Below are 24047 nucleotides of genomic sequence, written 5' to 3' on the forward strand. Positions count from 1 at the left end.
TATTGTTATAGCAACAAAAAATGGACTAGGACGCCAAGAGTGGAGAGTTCTTGCACAAACTGGATTCAACAAGGACAGAAAGGGAAGCCCAAAGGGTTAGGCCTAGTCAGGCAGAGGACTAACAGGAGCCTGACTAGAGTTTAGGCCAAAGAAGAGAATCTTTGTTAGAAGAAACAAAAATTAAGAGGTTAAAAGGTGGCAGTGGGGCGGGGGACGGGTTGGTGGAAGCGGAGAATGTGGCTATAATACAAGCATGCTGCCCAGGGAAGGCCTGAGGGTGTGATTTTAGAAGAGTTCTGAAAGAAGTGAGGAGAAGCCCTGCAAAGTTCCAGGAAGGGCACACAGACAGAGGAAACGGCTAAATGCAAAAGCCCTGATGTTAAGAGTGTCTGGAATTGAGTGAGCCAAGGGAGGGATAGTAGTTGATGAGAGCCATATAATGATAATGCAGGGACCAGAAGAATGCAGGGCCTTGAAGGTAGTGGGAAGGAGTTTGAATTTTATTCTAAGTGAAATGGAAAACCATTCGAGGGTGTTAACCACGGAGATGTTATGGTGTGATGTTTACAAGTTCAATCTGGCTGCTTTTGGAGAAGGGATTGGAGAGTTGCAAGAGTGGATAAGGCAAGACAAGTTAGGGGACCATGTAGATGGAGATGATGGTACTTGCACCAGAGTGGAGCGTTGGGTTGATATTTCTATTTTGTGTAGGTAGGGGGACAGGATTTGCTGGAATCTGATCAGCTGGGTGGGGGGAATAAACAATGACCCCCTAGATCTAGGTTTGGGCAACTGAGTGGATGGCTGTATCACTTTAATAAATAAGTAAGCCCAAGAGTAAGAAAAACAGGTTTAGAGGAAAGATCAAGACTTCAGTTTTGGACACATCAAGTTCGAGATACTCATCAGACATCTTAGAAGTGTTGTGTGATAATAGCTCTTACCATTATCTGTTGTTATACTGTGAAATCCTTAAAGGCATTTTATCTATCTTTGTCTCTCCAGCTTTACATATTGCCTGCTCTACACCCCAGGCTCAAGTCCAGAAAGTCCCTGTGATACAACTCTCCAGGGATTTCCCCTGAGGTCCAACCTAGTAGGTGCTTAAAAAGTCTTTGTTGTAAATTAATAAATAATCCAAAACTACCACACTGCTATTTCCTCCTATCTATCTTCCTGTGCCTATCATAAGCTGTGTCACCTGGGGAAAAACATGTTTCAGCTAAATTTAGAACAGGGAAGGTTTTGGTTCAATAATTCCACTTCTAGTAATAGATTCTAAGGAAATAATCAGATTTAAATAAAGATAGGTGTACAATAATATTCCAGGCAATGGTGTTTTCAATAGTGTAAAGCTGCGATTAACCTAATTTGAGAAATAGCCAATAAGAAAATGGTTAACTTTGAGAGGCCAGGCACATGGCTCATGCCTGTAAGCTCAGCACTTTGAGAAGTTGAAGTGGGAGGATCGTTTGAGCCCAGGAATTTGAGACCAGCCTGGGCAACAGAGCGAGACCCTATCTGTACCCCACCCCCCGCCAAAAAAAAAAAAATCAAATTTAAAAATTTTTGAAAAAGAAATGGCTAACTAATGGAATGGGGCATGCATAAGACAGAGTATACAGATCTGGAAGGAAAAAGAATCCCAAATGTGAAGGAGCAGAAGCACAGCTGGAGAGCTCACTACTCCAACTTGCTAGGAAACTTTGAGAGAAGCACAACCCAGTAGAGAGTAGAAGTTGTAAAGTGTCTTCATGCATTTCTCTTTTTTCCTTCCCCATCTGTAAAATGAGAATAATCCCACTTGCCTTTTTGTCGGAGGTGTGTGAACCAGGGCAACTCCATCTTGAATAGGGGCTGGGTAAAATGAGGCTGAGACCTACTGGGCTGCATTCCCAGGAGATTAGGGCATTCTTAGTCACAGGATGAGATAGAGGTCAGCACAAGATACACGTCATAAAGATCCTGCTGATAAAACAGTTTGCAGTAAAGAAGCCGGCCCAAACCCACCAAAATCAACATGGTGATGAGAGTGACAGCTAGTCCTCCTCGCTTTTACACTCCCACCAGCACCAGGACAGTTTACAAATGCCATGGCAACACCAGGAAGTTATCCCAGATGGTCTACAAAGGGGAGGCATGAATAACCCACCCCTTGTTTAGCATATAATCAAGAAATAAGCATAAAAATGGGCAACCAGCAGCCCTCGGGGCTGCTCTGCCTATGGAGCAGCCATTCTTTTATACTTTGACTTTCATAATAAACTTGCTTTCACATTACGCTATGGACTCACCCTGAATTCTTTCTTGTGAGAGATCTGAGAGCCCTCTCTTGGGGTCTGGATTGAGACTCTTTCCTGTAACATTTTGAGCCATGGTGGCAGGCGCCTGAAATCCCAGCTACTCAGGAGGCTGAGGCAGGAAAATAGCTTGAACCTGGGAGGCAGAGGCTGCAGTGAGCCGAGACTGCACCACTGCACTCCAACCTGGGTGACAGAGGAAGACTGTGCCTCCAAAAAAAAAAAAGAAAAGAAAAAAGAAAACTATAAAGCATTATTTGTTTTTGTTTGTTTGTTTTAATAAAGGAGAATTATTACCAAGAGGTGATAACCAAGGTGAGAAGCCCTTCCTTCACCACGAGCAGTCATTGTTCAAGAGACTGGAGGAAGAAATTTCATATTTGAGCCATTCTAGTATTGCAGGAGCTGCAGGAATATAGTGGCTGCTCCAGGTGGGCTCTGTAGAAGGAAATTGGCATGTATTCTGTGCCTACAGCGTGTCAGGTACTCGGTAACATGTTTCACATTCATTGATACCTAAGTATATGCTGGGAGGCAGAGTGAGCCTGTTTCTAGCAATTTCCATCCTAGCCCTGGACAATACATTGCTAGTCACTGAAATGCTCACTATTAAAGTAATCTATATAGCATATAAAACATTTATGGGTCTGGTCTTACCCTCTAGTTACTGTGTCACATGGAGTTCTCTCCATTAATGGCTATCAGAAGAGGATAATATTAATAATGTTTTGGTTAATTAATAAGGCAAATAACTAATAGTTAATTCTGTCTTCCAAAGGGACCAGCCAGCTTCACTCTGTCTCAGGTCAGATTAATTTATAACATCTCAGCTTTCTTACATACAACATGAATTAGTCAAAAGACTACGTCAAGGCTGGTCATGGTAGCTTATGCCTGTAATCATAGCACTTTGGTAGGCCAAAGGGGAAAGATCACTTGAGATCATGAGTTTAAGACCAGCCTGGGCAACATAGCGAGACCTGATCTCTACAAAAAAATTATAAAATTAGAGGCATTGTGGTGTGCCTGTCATCCCAGCTGCTCAGGAGTCTGAGGTGAGAGAATCGCTTGAGACCAGGAGTTCTGGGCTGCAATGAGGTATGATCCTGCCATTGCACTCCAGCCTGGGAGAAAGAGCAAGACCCTGTCTCTAAACTGAAAACTAAAAAAAAGATTAAGTCAAAGTATTATGTAATATACTGTGTCTTTATCTATTTCCTAAACACCTGGGAAATTCTCAATTTCAAAATATAGGGGTTTCAGAGAAAGAATTTCAGACCTGTATTTTATTATCCTTTCTTGGCAGGAGACCCTGACAACCAGATCACATGAGCAACGCGCCATCTGGTGGTTGCAGTGGAGAACCACGCCACAAGACAGCAGGGAAGAAAGGCCTGGATCCAAGACAAGTACCCTCAGGGCCACAACCCAGAACAATTCCTTCTGGAGGACATTATAAAATGTCTTCAAAGTCCGGGCGGGGTGGCTTACGCCTGAAATCTCAGCACTTTGGGAGACCGAGGCGGGCGATCACGAGGTCAGGAGATCGAGACCATCCTGGCTAACACAGTGAAACCCTGTCTCTACTAAAAATACAAAAAAAAAAAAAAAAAAAAATTGCCAGGGGTAGTGGTGCGTGCCTGTGGTCCCAGTTACTCCGGGGGCTGAGGCAGGTGAATCGCTTGAACCTGGGAGGCGGAGGTTGCAGTGAGCCGAGATTGCACCACTGCACTCCAGCTTGGGCAACAGAGTGAGACTTCTCAAAAAATAAATAAACAAATAAATGAAATAAAATGTCTTCAAGGGCTGCCTGTGTGGACAGATGAGATGTTACTTCAGCTTAATAAGTTACTATTCAATGTATTAACGTAACAAAAACATGACTTAAGCTTTTTGAAGTTCAGCTTATAGGCCAGGCGTGGTGGCTCGCACCTGTAATCCCAGCACTTTGGGAAGTCAAGGTGGGTAGATCACTTGAGGTCAGGAGTTCAAGATCATCCTGGCCGAGATGGTGAAACCCCATCTTCACGTAAAATACAAAATCTTACGCGGGAGTGGTGGTACACGCCTGTAGTTCCAGCTACTCAGGAGGCTGAGATGGGAGCATCGCTTGAACCTAAGAAGCAGAGGTTGCAGTGAGCCGAGATCATGCCACTGCACTCCAGCCTGGACAACAGAGTGAGACTCCGTCTCAAAAGAAAAAAAAGTAAAAAAAAGTTCAGCTTATAAATCTTATTGTAAAAACCTAGCAAATATTAATGACTTCTAAGGGATTTTGAATATCCCACTTAAAAACTTAAATTCCTTTAAACCTTTTCAAATATGTTTATACATTTAATATATTAAGTTGCCTTTTGTCAATGGGCACAAAATACAAACAAAATAAAAGCAAACAAAATACTATTCTTTCTTTTCCTTCTTTCCTTCTTTCTCTCCTTCCTTTTTTTTTTTTTTTTCAATTTGAGACAGTTTTCGCTCTTGTCGCCCAGGCTGGAGTGCAGTGGCACAATCTTGGCTCACTGCGACCTCCGCCTCCTGGGTTCAAGCGATTTTCCTGACTCAGCCTCCCAAGTAGCTGGGATTACAGGCGCATGCCACCACACTCGACTAATTTTTTGTGTTTTTAGTAGAATCGGGGTTTCACCATGTTAGCCAGGCTGATCTCGAACTCCTGACCTCAGGTGATCCGCCCACCTCGGCCTCCCAAAGTGCTGGGGTTACAGGCGTAAGCCACACGCCTGGCCAAAATACTATTCTTAAAAGTTCTGATACTGTGTACTTGTATGTTTCCAATACATAGTATAAATTTCCAATACTGTATGTAAAATTGGTTGCAACTTAAAATTGCAAGTTTAAATTGATTACTCAAGTACATATTTCTAAATTGCAATAACAATTACCTTCCCAAGCACTATCTGAGTTGCTTTATCAGTTTGCAACATTTCCTAATCCTAAAGTGAATCCTGGCCAGGATGCAGGTGAATTTAGCATCTGCAACCTAGACTGGAAAACTCTTTGTTTGATATCCTTTTCTTTCATGTTTATTCTCTGTTTCTGCTCTCACACAGAGATCCCTCTTCTTACCTAACAGATTGCAAATCAAATGCTTTCTGTTACATCTTTACCTTTATACCTAACACAGCTTTTATACCTGGGATCAGAAAACTTTCTGTAAAGGGCCAGATAGTAAGCATTTTGGGTTTTGTAAGACATTTGTTTGCACCTATTCAGCTTTACCACTGTGGCACGAAAGTAGCCATAGACATTTCATAAATGAATGAGTGTGGCTATGTATTAAAGTTCCATTTATGGACACTAAAATTTGAATCTTATATAATTTTCTTTTTTTTTTTTTTTTTTTTTTTTTTTTTTTTTGAGACGGAGTCTCGTTCTGCCGCCCAGGCTGGAGTGCAATGACTGGATCTCAGCTCACTGCAAGCTCCGCCTCCCGGGTTCACGCCATTCTCCTGCCTCAGCCTCCCGAGTAGCTGGGACTACAGGCGCCCGCCACCTCGCCCGGCTAGTTTTTTGTATTTTTAAGTAGAGACGGGGTTTCACCGTGTTAGCCAGGATGGTCTTGATCTCCTGACCTCGTGATCCGCCCGTCTCGGCCTCCCAAAGTGCTGGGATTACAGGCTTGAGCCACCGCGCCCGGCCTATAATTTTCAAATGTCACAAAATATTAGTGATTTTTTTCAACTGTGTAAAAATGTAAAAACCATTCTTAGCTTGTGAACTACACAAACACAAGCAGTAGGCCAGTTTGGCTGCTGGGAGAGCTATAGTTTTGCCAACCATTGCCCTAACCCAGTGTTTCATACCCATTAGCAGAGAAGTACAGCTGTTAATTCTTCTTTTACATTCTTTCAAAATTTACAAATTTCTCTAGAAATGTCCTGAATTCAGAAGTTATTTGGTGGGGAAGACTTTGTTCAGTATCCATAACCAAGGAACACTCTGGAGTAGTTTCTTGCAACCCCACTCGTCACTCGTCACTTTTTTTTTTTTTTTTGAGACAGGGTCTCACTCTTCTACCCAGGCTGGAGTGCAGTGGCGTGATCAGGGTTACACTGCAGCCTTGACTTCCTGGGCTCAAGCAATCTTCCCACCTCAGCCCTCAAAGTTGTTGGGACTACAAGTGTGCACCACCACATCCAGGTAATTTTTTAAATGAGTCTCACTAATGTTGCGTAGGCTGGTCTCCGACTCCTGAGCTCAAGCAATCCTCCCACCCTGGCCTCGCAACGTGCTGGGATTACAGGAGAAAGCCACTCCGGTTTCTTGTCGAACCCTCTGGTCTGTGTATTACTTTAGTGGTGACGTATTGTCAGTGAAATACTTTTTTTGTATAGGCATGTAAAATGCTGTTTTTCTGTTGATTTTATTTTCCTTTACTAATCCAAAAGCCTTCACCTTTATTTTTGGTCTAAGATGTCCCTAAATAGAGCACAATTGATTTTTAAAGTTTTCTCGATCAAGCTGGTCGGATTTTGTGATCTTCAAATTCTCATTGAACAAAATTTTAACTTTGAAATAAACAAACAAAAAAGTAGCAAGTATATTACAAATAATTTTTCCCAGACCCATCCGAAAGTGAATTGTTGACTTGATAACCCATCACTTCTAATACTTTAGTGTTGATTTCCTACAAACAAGCATTCTGTATAACCACAGATCAGCCATTAACATTTGGAAATTAACAGATATTACTATTGCCTCATCCTCCAAGCTCTTTCAAGTTTTACCAGTTGTTCCTATAAAGTCCTTTATATCTTTATATAGCAAAATGAACAAGTTCAGGATAGCATTTGGTTGTTGTATTAGTCTCCTGAAGTTCTTTAGTCATTCGTTGACTTTGATACCTTAGAAGAGCCAGTCCTTTTGTAAAATGTCCTTCAATATGGATTTTTCATATAAGGGATGCTGTATTCTTCTCAATGCAACCTATCAAGTGGCAAAGATCTAGATTTGTCCCATTACTGAGGTTCATTTCTTTCCATTGATTAAGGTGGTCTGCCAGACTTCACTACTGTGAAGCTACTCTTTTCCCCATTATTGTATTTAAGAAATACTTTACGGAAGGCTGCTTTGAAAGTATATATAGGCTGGGCACGGTGGCTCACACCTGTAATCCCAGCACTTTGGGAGGCCGAGGTGGGTGGATCACATGAGGTCAGGAGTTGAAGACCAGCCTGGCCAACATGGTGAAAACCCATCTCTACTAAAAATACAAAAATTAGCCGGGTGTGGTGGTGGGAGTCTGTAATCCCAGCTACTCGGGAGGCTGAGGCACAAGAATCACTTGAATCCGGAAGGCAGAGATTGCAGTGAGCCAAGATCACGCCATTGCATTCCACTCTGGGCGACAGAGTGAGCCTCCATCTCAAAAATAAATGGAATAAAAGAAAATATGTACATATACCATTCCTCATTAAATTTCTATTTACTTATTCAGTCATTCATTTCTATTAGCAGAGAGTCATAGTTTTCTATTTTGTTACAATGCGTTACAAGTCATTACTATTCTGATGCTCAGATTGTCTCAGATTTACCCCATGTAAATCCCTTAAAGCTGGCTTATGTATTCTTTTTTAAGCCCTTCCTTGCTTTCTGGCTTATCTTGTACTTTTTTTGCTCTGCCATGAAATCAGTCATTTCTCCAGTGAGGCCTGGCTCCTTTCAGTGGAGAATGTAGTGCCTAGACAGATTTCAAAGGATGCCTTGGAGAGTTTTGAGTTCCAGGCACAGAACTGCCACAGGGGCAGGGCTACTGCGGAGTTCCCACTAGGGCAATGCCTAGTGGAGCTATGGAAGCAAGGTGACCTCAAGAACCCAGAACAAACTCCAGCCTGGGAGAGCTGCAGACATGAGACTCCAACCTGAGAGTTGTCACATGGGCTGCACCAAGCAAAGCTTTTGGAGCCCAAACCCCACCCCAGTGTGTCCAGAGGTAGGGCATGGAGTCAGATTATTCTGAAGCTGTAAGATTTAACATGTGACCTGTTGGATTTTAGATTCGACTGGAATCTGTTACTCCTTTTTTCTTTCCTATTTCTCCCTTTTGGAATAAGAATGTTCCCTATGCCTACCCCACCATTGTATTTTGGAAGTACCTAACTCATTTGATTTTACAGGTTCACAGAGGATGAACTGTATCTTTTTTTTTAAGATTTAGTTTTGCTCTGTTGTCCAGGCTGGAGTGCAGTGGTACTATCTCAGCTCACTCACTGCAAACTCTGACTCCCAGTTTCAAGTGATGCTTCTGTCTCAGCCCCTGAGTAGCTAGGATTATGGGCACCCACCACCAGGCCCGGCTCATTTTTGTATTTTTAGTAGAGACAGGGTTTGGCCATGTTGGCCAGGCTGGTCTTGAACTCCTGACCTCAGGTGATCCACCCGCTTCAGCCTCCCCAAGTGCTGGGATTACAGGTGTGAGCCACCATGTCTGGCCTTGGATGAATTATATCTTGAGTCTCACCTGTATCTGATTTAAATGAGACTCTAGACTTCTGAGTTGGTGCTGGAATGTGTTAAGACTTTAAAGGGTATTGAGATGGATTGAATGTATTTTGCATATAAGGAGGACATGAATTTGGGAGGCCAGGGATGGAATGCTGTGATCTGAATGTGTCCCTCAAAATTCATCTGTTGAAGCTTAATTGCCAATGTGATAGTATCAAGACGTAGGGCCTTTAGGAGCTCTGTCCTCATGAATGGGTTGAATGACCTTAAAAAAGGACTGGAGGGAAATAGGTAGGTCCTTTTTGCCCTTCTACTTTTTGCTATATTAGGATGCATAAGAGGCACCATCTTGGAAGCAGGGAGCAGCCCTCTTCAGACACCAAATCTGCCAACGACTTGACCTTGGACTTCCCAGCCTCCAGAACTGTGAGAATATCAATTTCTGTTCTTTATAAATTACTTAGTCTCAGGATTTGGCTGGAGCAGCAGAAACTGACTAAGACAAATACTTTGTTACATCAGAAGACACTAGCCAGTAATCCCAGTACTTTGGGAGGCAGAGGCAGGAGGATCACTTGAGCCCAGGAGTTTGAGATCAGCCTGGACTTCATGATGAAACTCCATCCTTACCAAAAATACAAAAAATTAGCTGAGACTGTGGTCCCAGCTACTTGGGAGGTTGAGGTGGGAGGATCACTTGAGCCCGGGAGGCAGAAGTTGCAGTGAGCTGAGATCAAGCCACTGTACTCCAAGCTGGGTGACAGAGTGAGACCTTGTCTCAAAAAACAAACAAACAAACAAACAAAAAAACCCCAGACACTGAGACCACTTCAGAAATGGATACAGGTGTAGGAGGAGGCTGAAGCTTACGTAACTTTGGGGGCATTCTTTAGAAATTAGGTCTTAGAAGGAACTATGCAAATGAGGAGCCCTGAGGCTGAAGCAGCAAGTCTGCTTCCTGAAGGAAGTTAGGAGTGAAAGTACCCAGGCCCGGTGCTTGGCACAGAGCAGGCATAGAAAACTTCAGATATTACTGAAGAATCCTGTATCCAGCCTCTACATATTAGGCCCTCAACACATCTCTATTAAATGCTGCTGACCTATAACTTGTCACACCCTAGAAAACAGGTTCTGATGAAGTTTTGCTGTTCAACAAAGAATGACACAGACTGCCAATAAGGTCTTATCATTTTAATCGATTTTAATGATTATTGCTCATCTGCAAGGATTAATATTGCATTCATTAAAAATCATTCAATACAAAATGAACTTGTTCCTCCCAAGTTGCTCTCCACATGCTCCCTCTGATGCCAGACTTTTTTTTTTTTTTTACAGTGTCCTTTGTTACATGGCTTGACAGAGACACAGCCCTTACCTATTATTCCTATGGACACGGTAATAGATATGGGATCGGGGGCAGGCCAGAGGGCAGGTGAATGTGGGTCCCTTCCCTCCAGCAGGGCTGATGTGATGGACACACTGTTGGCCAGGTTACCTCCCCTAACAGATGTGGTGTTCTGATTGGCTGGTTAAGTGCCTGAGGAAAATGGGCCTTAACTGTTAACATCTACAGAGAAGAAAGCATGGTCACACTGGCAAGGAGTGAGAAGGGACTGGGTGGGAGAAAATGGGAGAGAAAAGGGAAAAAAGTTTTGGCAAGACAATTGTCCCCTGCTAAGAAGCTGCAGGGTGAAAGCTTTCCTTTCTTCTATTTTTGTTTTTAATGTCTGTCTCTCTGATCAGTGGAAAAGTGAATATTTCTAGTATCTAGCACTAATGTATGACCCAACTTTGAAGGATCACAAGCTAGAACAAGTTGAGGATTTAAAATCCTGGATAATTATAAACTTAAAGCTCATGAGCATAAAGCTCATTTGACCATGCAGAAATGCTGGGAAGCAGGGTGCATGGCATGGGAATATATCTCCCTGATCTTTGAGAGAGCCTCTCTGGAGATTCTTTCAGAGCATGAGCCAGGATGTACTGACTACTTTCTTCCCACATCAACTGCCCTTTAAGATTTCAGTTCATAAACTTTTTGTGGTATGTAGCAATCAAAAGTCGCATTACTTCTGTAAAACTAACATTATATAGGGTGTATAATCCCAGACAAATTATATGAAGCTAGATATTTCTTGCCCTGGCCCAATTTATCATTTCTCCTCCTGCCCACACCTACCTCCCTTTAAATATTTTAGGTTGCAAAAGCACAGCTGACCAGAAATTTGCTCTTAAAGATAAATCCTAAAGATAGAACTCAGTGCTTTACACTGAGCAATGGCTCAAGAAATTTGCCTTCAGCACAAGCTGTATGGGACAGAGCTGATAGAATTTGCTGTTATGGCTCTAGTTCACTGATGCTATAAACTATAGGCTAGAAACAGAGGGACTTAAAAGGGCTTGAGACTAGCACTTCTCTAGACTCAGCACCCTTAGCTCCAAAGGTTCGAAGGAGAAATTGGTAAAAACTAACCACTCAAGTAGTTCCTCAGCATTAACACTAAAAATTCTCCTTAATTTTTCTGTGTTTTTTTTTTTTTGGACAACAGAAATAAATCCTAGAGGACAAAATTAAACTCAATAGAGTCTAGTTAAAAACTAGAAAAATGAGAAAGTCTGGTGGGAGTAGAGGAAGGGCTGTACTATAAATCCAAGTGGGCCTCCTGGTCTTAACAAGCAACGCTCATTATACACATCTCTGAACCAGACATACCACCTTCACACAGGAAACAGGGCTTGGAACTTCTAAGGGAAATTAACATGCACCACCTACACCTAACCTACCTGCCGGGTAGGTACCATCCCTGCTTCTCTGAAGAAGTGAAAGAGCACTGATTTCAGCAGCTAAGAAATGGGCTCTTTTAAGGCGATTTAGACATTGCAGATTGTTCCACAGAGAAGGTACCTTAGCATTTCCTGTTAATAAGGTACCTAATTAAGACTAAAGTCCCCAGAAATGGTAAAGAAAGAATCACCTTTCTGGGATGGGAGAGTAAAATCCTTCTTTAGTGACTAGGGTGAGGAACCCTGAACTTCTATTTCATCTAAAGAGCCATGAAGCAAGTTCCTGTGTGGTCTGCAGAACTTGGATAATGAGATGAAAAAACAAGAATGAAATTATAGGAAAGAAATCAAGAGGAAAGGAATAAGAAGAAAATAAAAGTTATCTTAAAAAATATTTCTTTTAGAGTGTGTGGGTCATGTGGACTGGTCCTTGGTAATATGGTCCATTAGTATCTGTAAAGAGAGAGAGATTGGTTAACACTTATGTCTTCCATATGAGAGTTCCAAGAGAACAATCAGAAACAGAGCACCTTCTCCAGGGCCCCTCCCCAGCCTGGGTGGGATCCCTGCAGTCATTCTCCAGGGCACCATTCTCCCTTGTTCTTCCACAGGGTCTCTAGCAATGCCATTTCTGGTGTTACCACCTGTTCCCAGGAATGAGTCAGTGTTTTTCTTTTTCTTTTTTTTTTTTTTTGAGACGGAGTCTCACTTTGTCGCCCAGGCTGGAGTGCAGTGGCCGGATCTCAGCTCACTGCAAGTTCTGCCTCCCGGGTTTACACCATTCTCCTGCCTCAGCCTCCTCTGTAGCTGGGACTACAGGCGCCCGCCACCTCGCCCGGCTAGTTTTTTGTATTTTTTAGTAGAGACGGGGTTTCACCGTGTTAGCCAGGATGGTCTTGATCTCCTGACCTTGTGATCCGCCCATCTCGGCCTCCCAAAGTGCTGGGATTACAGGCTTGAGCCACCGCGCCCGGCCGAGTCAGTGTTTTTCAACCCTGACTAAACATTACAATAATCTGGGGAGGTTTTACAAAATAATGTTTTGTAAATTTGGTCCCATCGCAGACCAAATATATCAGAATCTCTTGGGGTGAGGCCCAGGCTCCAAAATTTCAAAAAAAACCCCAAACTCCCTTACATCTACGACAATTTCTCTATCTACCTTGTTAACTGGTTTTTTTTTTGTTTGTTTTTTTTTTAAGACAGAGTCTCACTCCATCACCCAGGCTGGAGTGCAGTGGTGTGATCCTGGCTCACTGCAACCTCTGCCTCCTGGGTTCAAGTGATTCTTGTGCCTCAGCTACCTGAGTAACTGGGATTACAGGTGCCTGCCACCATGCCCGGCTAAGAGATAGGGCTTCACCATGTTGGCCAGGGTGATCTTGAACTCCTGACCTCGTGATCCACCCGCCTAGACCTCTCAAAGTGCTGGGATTACAGGTGTGAGCCACCGTGCCTGGCCTGGAACAGATTTCTTGTACTCTGGTACAACATTTGATCTTTATGTCAGAAACAGGCTAGCCTGCTTGGTTTAATACTGGGAAAAAGAGCTTTTCACTTGCTTCTCCCCAGGTTTACCTGTAATAATTAGGTTTGAATGGCCCATTTTTGTTGAGTCCCAGATATTTTGCTTGGTCATCTGTCAGCTCTGTAAGGTGGGCATCAAATGATGGCAGGTGCAAGCTGGCAACGTATTCATCTAGGAAGAGCAAAGTGGCAGGAGAGCACACTCCTTTTCAAAATGTCTCTCAGGTTATAACTTCCCATTTTCATTTGAAGCTTTTTTAAGAAAGCAGACAAGGGATGGAATAACTCTAAAAGAATCCACAACTTGAAATATTTGCTTAATAAAAAAAAACCTCAAGGCTGCCTTTCTGGGCAGGGTGCTTCTCTCAGCACATCTCAAGTGAGTTCAGAAAAGCCACTTACCAGGGTAACAAAAGGGAGTGGGCTTTTACCTCTCTATCCTTCTGTGACAAAGCAGGGGCCCTCCCTGCAGTGGCCAACATGTCACATGCTACTCCTACCTTCCTGCAGCAACCTCCTTAACTAGATTAAATTATAGTCAAATTAGCAATCAAAGTGGACACCAGTAAGCTAGGAAGAGCCTGTGTCAATAACACTTATTTAGGATAAGATCCATGGATCTTAGGATCAAATCTTAGGATCATGAATTTCCAAGGTAGTTGGCACAAAATTATTACTTTTCCATAGATAAGCTTCCCTTTTATAATTATACACTTAAAAAAAAAAAAGGTCTGAAGTAAGCTATTGGAGGAGAGGACAGCAAGAAGTATTTTAGCGTTAAGAAGTAAGGGATTTGGCCTAGCCAAGGAGATATGGGAGATGGGTACGACCGTGCAGAAAGGTAAAGGACTACAGATGATGTATTATGTCACTTTAACACAGCATGGGTTGCTTACAAGAGATTGGATAGTTTGCATATCCTCACAGATAATGGACAATAAAACCTGTGTTTCTTTCATTTTGGTCCAAGGCTGTATGTACTCAGCTGCACTAGGAAGTTTACTGAACTTAATAAGGCTACTTAGAGTAAGAACATCTACCCTAAACCATTGTGTTAAGCACTGTTACTCATTAGCTGGGATTCTCACACAATTCTACAATGTATGTAGTATTATTCTCATTTTACCAATCAAGAAACTGAGGATCATGGAGATTAGAACTTGTCCTGAGGTCAAACAACCAGTAAGCACAAGAACAGGAATTGGAACTCTGACTCTAAATCCAATGCCTTTCATGGCAGTCATTTTACCAAACTATGCAGCTGTCTGCATAGGATTCCACTGTTTTTCACTCACCCATTTTCTTAGGAAGCAAGTATACATCCTGCTTGTATCGTCCCTCAGGTGCATTATAGAGTTCTATCAGTGCCAAAGCCTAAGGTGGGAAAAGAAGACCAGAAAACATAAAAATAATTGTTAGACAGGTACATAAAAATAAAACCAGGTTTAATAGCATTTGGGTAAGTACTACAGTGATCTACCATAGTGACAGCACCTAAGACTTTGCCTATACTAAAGGGCAGCACACATCCTAAGAGGATTTGTTGTTTTTGTTTAGTTCCTGACAAAAGAACAACTCAAATAAAACTAAGCTGGAACATTATATTCTCAACTAAACAGCCAATTCAACAAATACTGACTAGTGACTCTTTTCTGTACTTGAGAATACCTAAGTCTCAACAATTTATTACATAAAAAAAGAATAGGATGATGAGAACATAGTACAGTACACCCTCACTGGAACTGATCTACGCCCAGTTCCACAAATTGCAGTGCAATGTAAGCAGGCATTTTGCCACATACCTGTGTTGTGGCTGTGATGGACAGAACAAAGGTGGGAACTGTGGAGCAGCTCAAATTGAGTAGACGACCCTGGAAAGGTAAGAGAGAGCCCTGGGATGAGCTCTGTCTCAGATTCCAATGGCATACAAGTCAAGCCAAAGCGGAAGAAGACTTTACACCCCTCTAGACTCAGCTGGAAGAGGAAGAATTACAGTTCCAGATCAGGACTCTAGGCTTTTTCCTATTTTCTGCAAATCCATCTGAGTCTGAAAGGTTAAAGAATCAGCTGTGGTTAGGAAATAGTGTTACTTAGTAATGAGATTTTTTTTAAGTGGTTTTATTTTGGGGACCAGATAATTTGTGAAATATATCTCTCTCCAAAGATAAAATTCAGGGAAACACAGGCCCAATATTTGTTCCCCCCCGCCACCCCCACCATGGATCTAACTACTCTGCTTGTGCTGCTCTGCCAGAGTCCTTTTCTGTGTGTACCTCTGCCAGGAGGACAACTCGTTTGCCATCTGGCCAGATGACATGGTCCACCTGAGAACGTACTCGCTCCCACGTCAGCTCTGGAGTGCGGAGGCTGGTCTGAAAGGAATAAAGCACAGTTGACTATCGTTATTAATGAAAGGTAGTAGAGAAATGCCTAGCAACAAATGAGAGGAGCCTTACCACATCGATTTCCGTATTGGAATGGCCCATATTGCATACGATACAACTGTTTTTCATGCGATCCAAGTGCTCCCGTGTCACTACATTCTTATTTCCTAAAAGTAAAGATGAGTGGCTAAGGAAAGAGATGCTGGACAACAAAGGTACTGGTTGGCTTTCTGGTAGAACATAGGAGACAGGAGGCTTGCTGGCATTAAAGGACATGTACACATTCTGAGAGAAGACATGCATAACCACTCCTTAGGCTACCTGGTCTTCAGATCAAGCAGTATAAAAAGTCACCAGGGAAAGAAGTTTTTTACTCTGGAAAACATGTTAAGGTTCTGACAGCTTATTCTAGTTCTGAGATCTTTATACTGAACAGAGGTCTCACCTCCTTTGTATGAAAGTCACTAAGACTACTTTCAAGATTTAGCCTCTGAATAAACACCCCTCTATGCAAGTTATTTACCTGTGCAAGTTATTACGACATCAACTTGCCGGATGACTTCATTTAGCTTTACCACCCTGAACCCATCCATGCTAGAAGAAAAGAAAGGAACATTATGAGTAAAGCAAGAAGGCAGTGGGAGGGAAGATGGTCATGAAATGAGACAAGATCCCCTTCTAAAGTTGGATCCAGTGCCACCTCACAGGAATGGTGAGTGATAAGCTGTGCTAAACTATATACACTGGCCTCTTCAGAGTCCCTAAGACTCCATCCAGGAAGGAAAACTGCCAAGAGGCTCTAAGAGAGCCCTAGGGTTAGAATGAGAAGAACAGAGCAGTCCTAGCCTTCTCTTCCCCTAGGTGATTTCTGCAAAAATGATTAATATACTCAATTATGAACTCTCAGTAACATAAAGTACCTAGGGTGAATCTAATAGTATTATCAGTCTGTTCTTACCAAGCCTGCAGAGCACAGATGGGGTCGATTTCGGTAATGTAGACAATTGCTCCAAGAGCTTTGAGAGCAGCACAGCAGCCCTTGCCTACCTGCAGAAGAAAAGAACGGTCAAGTCATTAGGTTCATTACATCATGGATATTTTGGATAGGTAGGTTATTTGTGAGACAGGAATTAACCTTCATGAAACAGCCCGTCATCTGATGAGCAACTGCACAGATGCTCCAATCCCAAGCAGAACAGAAACAGATCCAGATTACGTGGTGAACCTCAGTTAGAGAGGTAATTTAGCAGACATGTCATAGGAAGGACTGGGCTTTGCACAGCAGTTTTCATTAGGGAAACAAGACTAAGCAAAAGCAACTTACTCTAAGCAACCTCTAATTTCTTATTCTCTTACTTGACAAGAATCTACTCAAGGATAGCTTCGTAGCTCAGGAACTTCTGTGGGTCATTGCTGAAGACAACAAAATCTGTGACCTATTCCAGTTTGGAGATACTCAACTGTATGCCATTTCAGATTCCACCCTTAATTCTACTGCAAGTCACTTGTGGGGGCTAAAATGCTACACATTCATTTGAATTAAGTCTCATTAAAGGTTATTGTTATAATTGGGGAAAATGATACTGGTATCTATACCACAAAACAAAATGGTAAAATCTGAAAACTCAATTCATTTTGTATGTTTCTGTTCATAAATCTGAATAAAAGACTTTTGCTATTGTTTGAGATACATTATCTAAAAAAATTTAAACCTTGTATCAGTGACTCTAGATTGACAGCATAAGCCTCCTTCACCAACTATTTCTAATAAGTACACAAAAAGAAAGAGACACTGAGACCCAGCTATTTACCTCACCATAGCCACACACCACCACTTGTTTCCCACCAAACATCACATCTGTGGTCCTCTTCAGGCTGTGGAAACAGACAAGGACTCAACTCAAATGTTAACAGCTCAAACTCAGTTCCTCTTCACAGTTAAAAGTGTGGGCCAATGCCCTTGAGAATATCAATTGGAAGCTGGCAGAGCTCAGTATGAAATGGTCCCTCTAATAAACTTTTAAAGCCAAAGGAAGACCAGGGGACAAGACCAGAGCCCCTAGAAATTTGAATATATATACATTCAACCTACCCATCCAAAATGGATTCTCGGCAGCAGTACAAGTTATCAAACTTCTGTTTGGTAACAGAATCATTGACGTTCATGGCCGGAACACAGAGCTTCCCAGCTTTGGAGAGCTGATATAGCCTAAAGGGAGAAGAGGTCACAAAAACAAACAAAAACCAAGTTAGCTGGCACAACATAATATGTGGCAAAATCTGCCTAATTCTCTTCAAGTTCCATGCTGCCCTTCCCAGTCTCATTTATTGCCCAAGGATATTAGAAAACATGATTATTTCCTTGTCATCCCTCCACACTTCTTTTCATTTTCTTCTCCCTTTACCCCTTTTTTGGAAGAAAAAAAAAGGCTTTCAATTGAAGAAATGTACTTCTCTTCCCTTTATAGGGCGTGTTATTTCCTTTGATCAGCAGTTTTCAATAGAAATCCATGCCTACTTCTGATAAACAAAGACTATCAATGATTCTGATATGGTTCCATGTGTGTGTGTGTGTGAGAGAGAGTAAGCATGTGCAATGTGCCCCCAAGAAACACTCTTTCAGATATCTTTTCAGTATTCCGACAAGCCAAGAATATTTTGCCCAGTTTTACTTTTTGTAGTGTTAACATGTAGTTTTACAATAGGATTGTTTTTCATATTTCAAATATAAAATGATAATACAATATTGAATACAGTTTTTCAAGATACACTTATTCCCTACCCGCCCCTCAACACTAGTTGAGAATCACTCAGTGGAGTAAATGGGAGAGAAAAATGTATGAACTAGAACCTGAAATAACTTCCTTCTAGGATCAACTTGATTTTTCAAAAGTAAAAACTCAGAAGTTTTATCTAATGAAGATATTCCCATTTAGTTATAAGTCTGAAACACAGTCCTAAAGCCTAAGAGAGACCAGAAGAGTTTGCTGAGGCAAGGACACAAGGGGCAGCTACTCCAGAATCTGTTACCTGTGAACACCAGTCACGCTCTCTTCCACAATGCCTCGGATCTTCTTAAACACGTTTGGATACTTCTTATAAACCCAGTGGGTTAAGTCTCCCCCATCATCCAGGATCTATAGAACAGCCAGAAGACTTCTATGGGCATTCAGGCTGCTAGGGCTGGGGGGAACTTTGAACCCACTTTCTGTACTAGTAAGAGAGCCCTGTATGTTTTGGAAGAGCACTCCTCAGAGCTCCTTAGAGCAGGCTTAGATAGTGGAAATACAGTCAAATTTGTTGGTGTAAAATGGTTAAAAGGATTCCTAGGTTTGTTTTAGGCTACAGTGATGAGTATTAAGCTAATCACAGACTCATTTTTAGTCTAGAGTCTTGAAATATATAGGCCCTTTGAATATAAAAGGAGAACTGGGGCAGAAGGAAAGAAAGCAGAATCCTACTCCAAAGAAGCACCACTATTTCATTCTGGTGTGTCTGAGCCATGTGTTCAGCTAGTCTTACCCTTCCCCCACCTTTCCATTCAGTACTCAGACCCATTCTGAATAGGTATCAAGCTAAACACTTTAGCAACAAAGTCAGTGCATAAGACCAAACATCCAAAACATATTTAGGGAACCATGCTTTGAGGGAAAAAAAGGAAATAAATCTATTGTCAAAGTGTAGGATGTATATGCATTATTACCATGTTGGCCTGCCACCCATCCATGTTCACACAGCGGTCAATACACCACCAGAAGTCATCTTCTGACTCGCCCTTCCAAGCGAACACTGCAACTCCTGTAGAGACAGAAATGAATCAGCTGCCCGCCTCCTTTGAGGAATGTCCTGTACCAAATCACTTTCTGAGATCCATGTGAAGAGAAAAAGGCAAAAGAAACAATTTCAGAAAGGAAAATATTTAGAGCCAAAAGTCAAAGAATCACTTTTGCTTCAGAAATTAATTATGTTAAGAAATTAAGGAATTTTTGTTTTAAAAGTATTTTGGAACCTTAAAGTGTTCCTTTCTTTGGGCTAATTTTATACTGAGAAGGAGATAAAATGAAGTGGGAATTAATATAAAGCTGTCAACTGGAGCATTATTGATATTAGTAAACATCTTGAAACAATCTAAATGTTCACCATTAGGAAAATAGTGAAGTAAAATCACATAGCCATATGAATGAGTATTACAAATGATGCTGTCAAACTTTTCAGTGACATGGAAAACTACATCTGAAAATATTATATTTAGGTTATAAAACTGTATACATATTAGAATTTATTTCATCCATGTAAAGTAGAAAAAAGGAAAAGGAAAAAAATTCATCAAATACTCTATGTAGTGGGATTGTAGGTTTTTTGGGAACTTCCTAAATTTTTTGCAGTAAACACTTATCAGAAAAGAATAAACAAAAAACCCCAAAAGTATTATAAAGTTACTTTCTGAGGTTCTTAGAAAGATGAGAGGTCTGGCTGGGTGCAGTGTCTCACGCCTGTAATCCCAGCACTTTGGGAGGCCAAGGCAGGCAGATCAAACATCCAGGCTGGTCAGGAGTTCGAGACTAGCCTGGCCAACATGGTGAAACCCCATCTCTACTACAAATACAAAAATTAGCTGGGTGTGGTGGCGTGCATCTGCAATCCCAGCTACTCAGGAGGCTGAGGCACGATAATCACTTGAATCCAGGAGACTGCACCATTGCACTCCAGCCTGGGCAACAGAGTAAGGCTCCATCTTGATAAAGAGAAAGAGAAAGAGAAAGAGAAAGAGAAGAGAAGGGAAGAGAGAAAGATGAGAGGTCCTCAAAGAAACTTCATGGTGATTTTCTTCTGAACATTTGAATAATAAAAATTATTATTATTATTGTTATTAATTTTTGAGATGGAGTTTCACTCTGTCGCCCAGGCTGCAGTGCAGTGGCATGATCTCGGATCACTGCAGTCTCTGCCTCCCAGGTTCAAGTGATTCTCCTACCTCAGCCTCCGGAGTAGCTGAAATTACAGGCGCACACCACCACTCCCGGCTAACTTTTGTATTTTTAGTAGAGGTGGGGTTTTACCATGTTGGCCAGGCTGGTCTTGAACTCCTGGCCTCAAGTGATCTGCCCGCCTCGGCCTCCCAAAGTGCTGGGATTACAGGCATGGGCCACCAGGCCTGGCCTGAATAATAAAAAATTATTTTGTTTAATTAAACTCATGAATAGCTCATATATTTTCAATGCCATACTGAATACCAAATTATTTAATGCACTATCAATATAAAAGGCACTTCCTACTTGTGCTCTCTCACAAAACTGATAGCACGTATATAGTTTAACATTCTTCCTCGTTCAACTAACACCAGAACTGTGCATGTCCCCATGCCATTAGATTATTTTCAAAGGTCATTTTTAATGACTACATAATATTCCATCATGGATATACATCTTAATTTTATTATCCACATTCTTCCTGTTGAGGTTTTCACCATCCCCAATTTTACAGCCTCTAGACATATATGACATTGTAATGACAATTTTGATACATAAAAGTTATATGTTTGGATAACTATTTTGGGGCAAATTTGGTAAAAAAAAAAAAAAATACTGAACTTACCAGCTTCAGCCAGTGCTGCAGCTACTTCATTCTGAGTTGAGTAGATGTTACAAGCAGACCAGCGGCACTGAGCCCCCAGAGCACAGAGTGTCTCAATCAACACCTGTGTAGAGGTATAGGAAGACAGGGTGAGGAAGAGAAGGGCCACCCAGGAATGGAGAGCAAGCCTCAGCAAGATAACAATACCTATCAACTCTGCACCAACAGGCGCTACACTGGGAAGTTAGAAAGGGGTGTACTCCAGCGAGGTGGTGCACTGGTGTTTAACTTTACATAAAACGTAGGTTTCTAAAAGTCTTAATAACATTTTATAACAATCATATGTTTGCAAATCTAGACTTTCCTAGGTCAAGTTTGCTGAAAGTGGGTTTACACATACAAAAAACCCCCAGAAAACGCCACTATTGTGTAGCAGGGAGATCCTACTAATAGTTAGCATTTGGAGGTTGGTGAGTTAGGAAGGAAAAGTGAAACAAAAAAAAAAACATTGATTTCTTTCTTCCCCTTATCAGAAGTCCCTCTTTTCTTCCAACAAACTCACCGCTGTCTGGGCTGTGATGTGTGTACAGCCCACTATTTTAGCACCAGCCAAGGGCTTCTCCCCCTGAGCACGTTTCCTGAGTGAAATCAGAGCAGACATGTCTGTGAAAGAACAGAGGATTTGAGCTAGGTCTGCACTAGCAGTATCATCAGTTCCTGCCCCAGGGCTGGTCTGGATCTGTTGAGATACGGTGAGATGAGACAGAAAAACTTTAAGCCTATTTTCATGATGACTGGCAGCTTCAACAGCACAGTAATAGTGGAGAGCGGTCATGCAACCACTTGGAGTTTCTCTCTTCCTCTACTGCTTCAGCTTTATACACAGAGGACTGAACAGAGAATGAAGTAAATCCTTAAAACTGATCAAAATGAAGGGTAAATCTCATCATTCATTTGGGAAGAGAGGAAAGTAGTTAAGGCACTGGCTAACAGATCCCTATATATAAAATCATCAGACCAGAAAGACTGTACCCTCAGCTGAAATCACTAACTTCTGTTTTTCTATGCTGTCTTACCATATCCTGTCAGTCTGTTTGGTTTCTCTATTCTCTTTCAGTAAAGAACATGCCTTCAATGTGTAAACAACACAAGAGTAAAGAGGACCTTACTGGGAGTGGTTGGGGTAGGGAAACCAAGATTCAACTGTTTGTCAGTCACTTTTACTCTGCTCCAGCAGAGGGTGCTCAGGACCAAACAAGACGCTAGGTCACCACATCCTTAGCTTAAAACCCTTCCTCATCAGCTGTTTCTGGGCAATCTGGGTCTCTGGCATTGGCAGCTATAGTAAGATCCCATATAACCAACTACCAAGTAGTGATCTAGGACTTGCCAATTCTGCCATGTAGATCTTTGAATACGGTGGTGGGGTGGGGCGGGGAGGAAAACAGAAACTACTCTGTGTGTCATCACCACATGCTGAGAACAGAAGGAAGAGAGAACAAGAATCCTGAGACTCAAGTTCCATAGAGAGAGAAGTGTTTATCCGGAAGTCCATAATACTTTCTTCCCAGTATACTTTCAAGTCAGCTTTCAAGTCTTAAGTTGTTTGTGGATTCTGATGGCCAACAAGAGGGTCGTTTCTCGTCCCCTAAACCACTCCCTTTCTTTACCTTGCTCTGCAATCTCAATCTCCCGGCGTCCAAATTCGGCCTGCTTGATGTTCTTCACACAGAAATTGCTGCTGCCCTTGGAGTTGGTTTGCTGCTTCTCTCGGGGAGAAACCTCATCATCAGAGCTATCTGTGTAGGATGCAGCTAGAGCCAGGAAAGAAAAAAACAAGGATAGAAAAACCTCAGTGGCCCCAACTCTACAGAGTGCAGTCCCCAAGGGACTTTCATTTAAGTCAAGGGAACACTCTTAATTGGAGTTACCTTTTATAACCCTCTCACTTCTGCTCCTCTAGGTTCTAATTGGTGGTATGAATGAAAATGTTGTGGATGCTTCCGTGTTGCAGCTCTTTCACCCACCCTAACAATATTATGCCATTAGTGCCTGTGATAAGGGACTACTGATTCTAAACCTGTACCAGCTATAGTAATCCCAGATAATAGAGGTACCTGGTCCCATCTGGATTGGAACTAGACCTGGCAAAAACAGAAGAACAATTTAGGGCAGATAAGGAACGGTATTTCTGTAGATTACTGGTTCTCAAATTCAAGCATCTGTCAGGATCACATGGAAGGTTTGTTAAAACATATATTGCTAGACCCCATGGCCAGTTTCCCATTTGGCAGGTATGGGGTGGCACCTAAGAAGTAGTATTTCTAACAAGTTACCAGGTGTTGCTGATGCTGCTAGTCAGAGGACCATGCTTTGAGAACCATGGATATAGACAAAAGTGATTAGATAGTCTTACAAGGGATTTTACACTAAGTTGTGCTCAAGGAATAGAGAAAGAAATAAATGGCACAAAAGGCAAGCAGCTCTGGTTCTATTGATAGCCCTGGGAAAGTCTGTCAAAATGACCAACTTAAAAAGCGGTTTCACATAAAAGCCAAAAATACCACTTATCCGACAGATATGCATGAGGATACACAACAATCATTCCTTACCTCTCAAATCACTTTTTTCCTCTCTGAATTGAGTATTTTCCTCATCACAGTTTCTAGTATATCTGGACTCTCTCATGGACTGACTTCTATGTACAGGTCCTCCTCCGGTCCAGCTAACACAAATACTACTAAAGCTTATCTTCCCCACGATGACAATTTAACCATATCACTAAGCTTTTTAAAAGGCTCTAATACATTTCTGTAACATGGCCATCAAGATCTTTGAAGACTTTTTAAAAGCCTTCTTCAGTCGTTTTATCGTTCTTCCTCTCTTCCTCTCATAACTCAATTTTTCACAATTAATTTTTCTTCTTTCTTGGCTACAATTAGCCTGCTTGTCACACACCACTTTTTATCTGTCACTCCAAGATCACATATAATGGCTTTTCATTTATGTTAATCCT

The 24047-nt window shown here is 41.8% G+C and overlaps 1 protein-coding gene across 2 annotated transcripts in view; it reads right to left on the bottom strand.

The window, feature by feature from the left end:
* Window positions 1–9938: 9938 nt before the first annotated feature.
* LOC105479256 (adenosylhomocysteinase like 1) overlaps window positions 9939–24047 on the bottom strand; it is a 40444-nt gene continuing 26335 nt past the window's right edge. The window contains exons 3-17 of one of the 2 annotated variants that reach the window (XM_011737179.2): window positions 22702–22845; window positions 21594–21694; window positions 21053–21155; window positions 19161–19255; window positions 18488–18594; window positions 17550–17666; window positions 17269–17332; window positions 16416–16504; window positions 15981–16051; window positions 15530–15624; window positions 15347–15445; window positions 14876–14944; window positions 14369–14447; window positions 13125–13245; window positions 9939–11999 (exon numbers count right to left, since the gene is read on the bottom strand). In XM_011737179.2, the coding sequence (XP_011735481.1) occupies window positions 11993–11999; window positions 13125–13245; window positions 14369–14447; window positions 14876–14944; window positions 15347–15445; window positions 15530–15624; window positions 15981–16051; window positions 16416–16504; window positions 17269–17332; window positions 17550–17666; window positions 18488–18594; window positions 19161–19255; window positions 21053–21155; window positions 21594–21694; window positions 22702–22845 (1361 nt within the window). In that variant the 3' untranslated portion in view covers window positions 9939–11992. Of the gene's footprint in view, window positions 12000–13124; window positions 13246–14368; window positions 14448–14875; window positions 14945–14982; window positions 15121–15346; window positions 15446–15529; window positions 15625–15980; window positions 16052–16415; window positions 16505–17268; window positions 17333–17549; window positions 17667–18487; window positions 18595–19160; window positions 19256–21052; window positions 21156–21593; window positions 21695–22701; window positions 22846–24047 lie in introns of those variants that run through there. The other variant, XM_071097881.1, reaches the window with a different exon arrangement.

This window comes from Macaca nemestrina, chromosome 1 (assembly GCF_043159975.1).
Source record: "Macaca nemestrina isolate mMacNem1 chromosome 1, mMacNem.hap1, whole genome shotgun sequence".
Classification (NCBI taxonomy): Eukaryota; Metazoa; Chordata; class Mammalia; order Primates; family Cercopithecidae; genus Macaca; species Macaca nemestrina.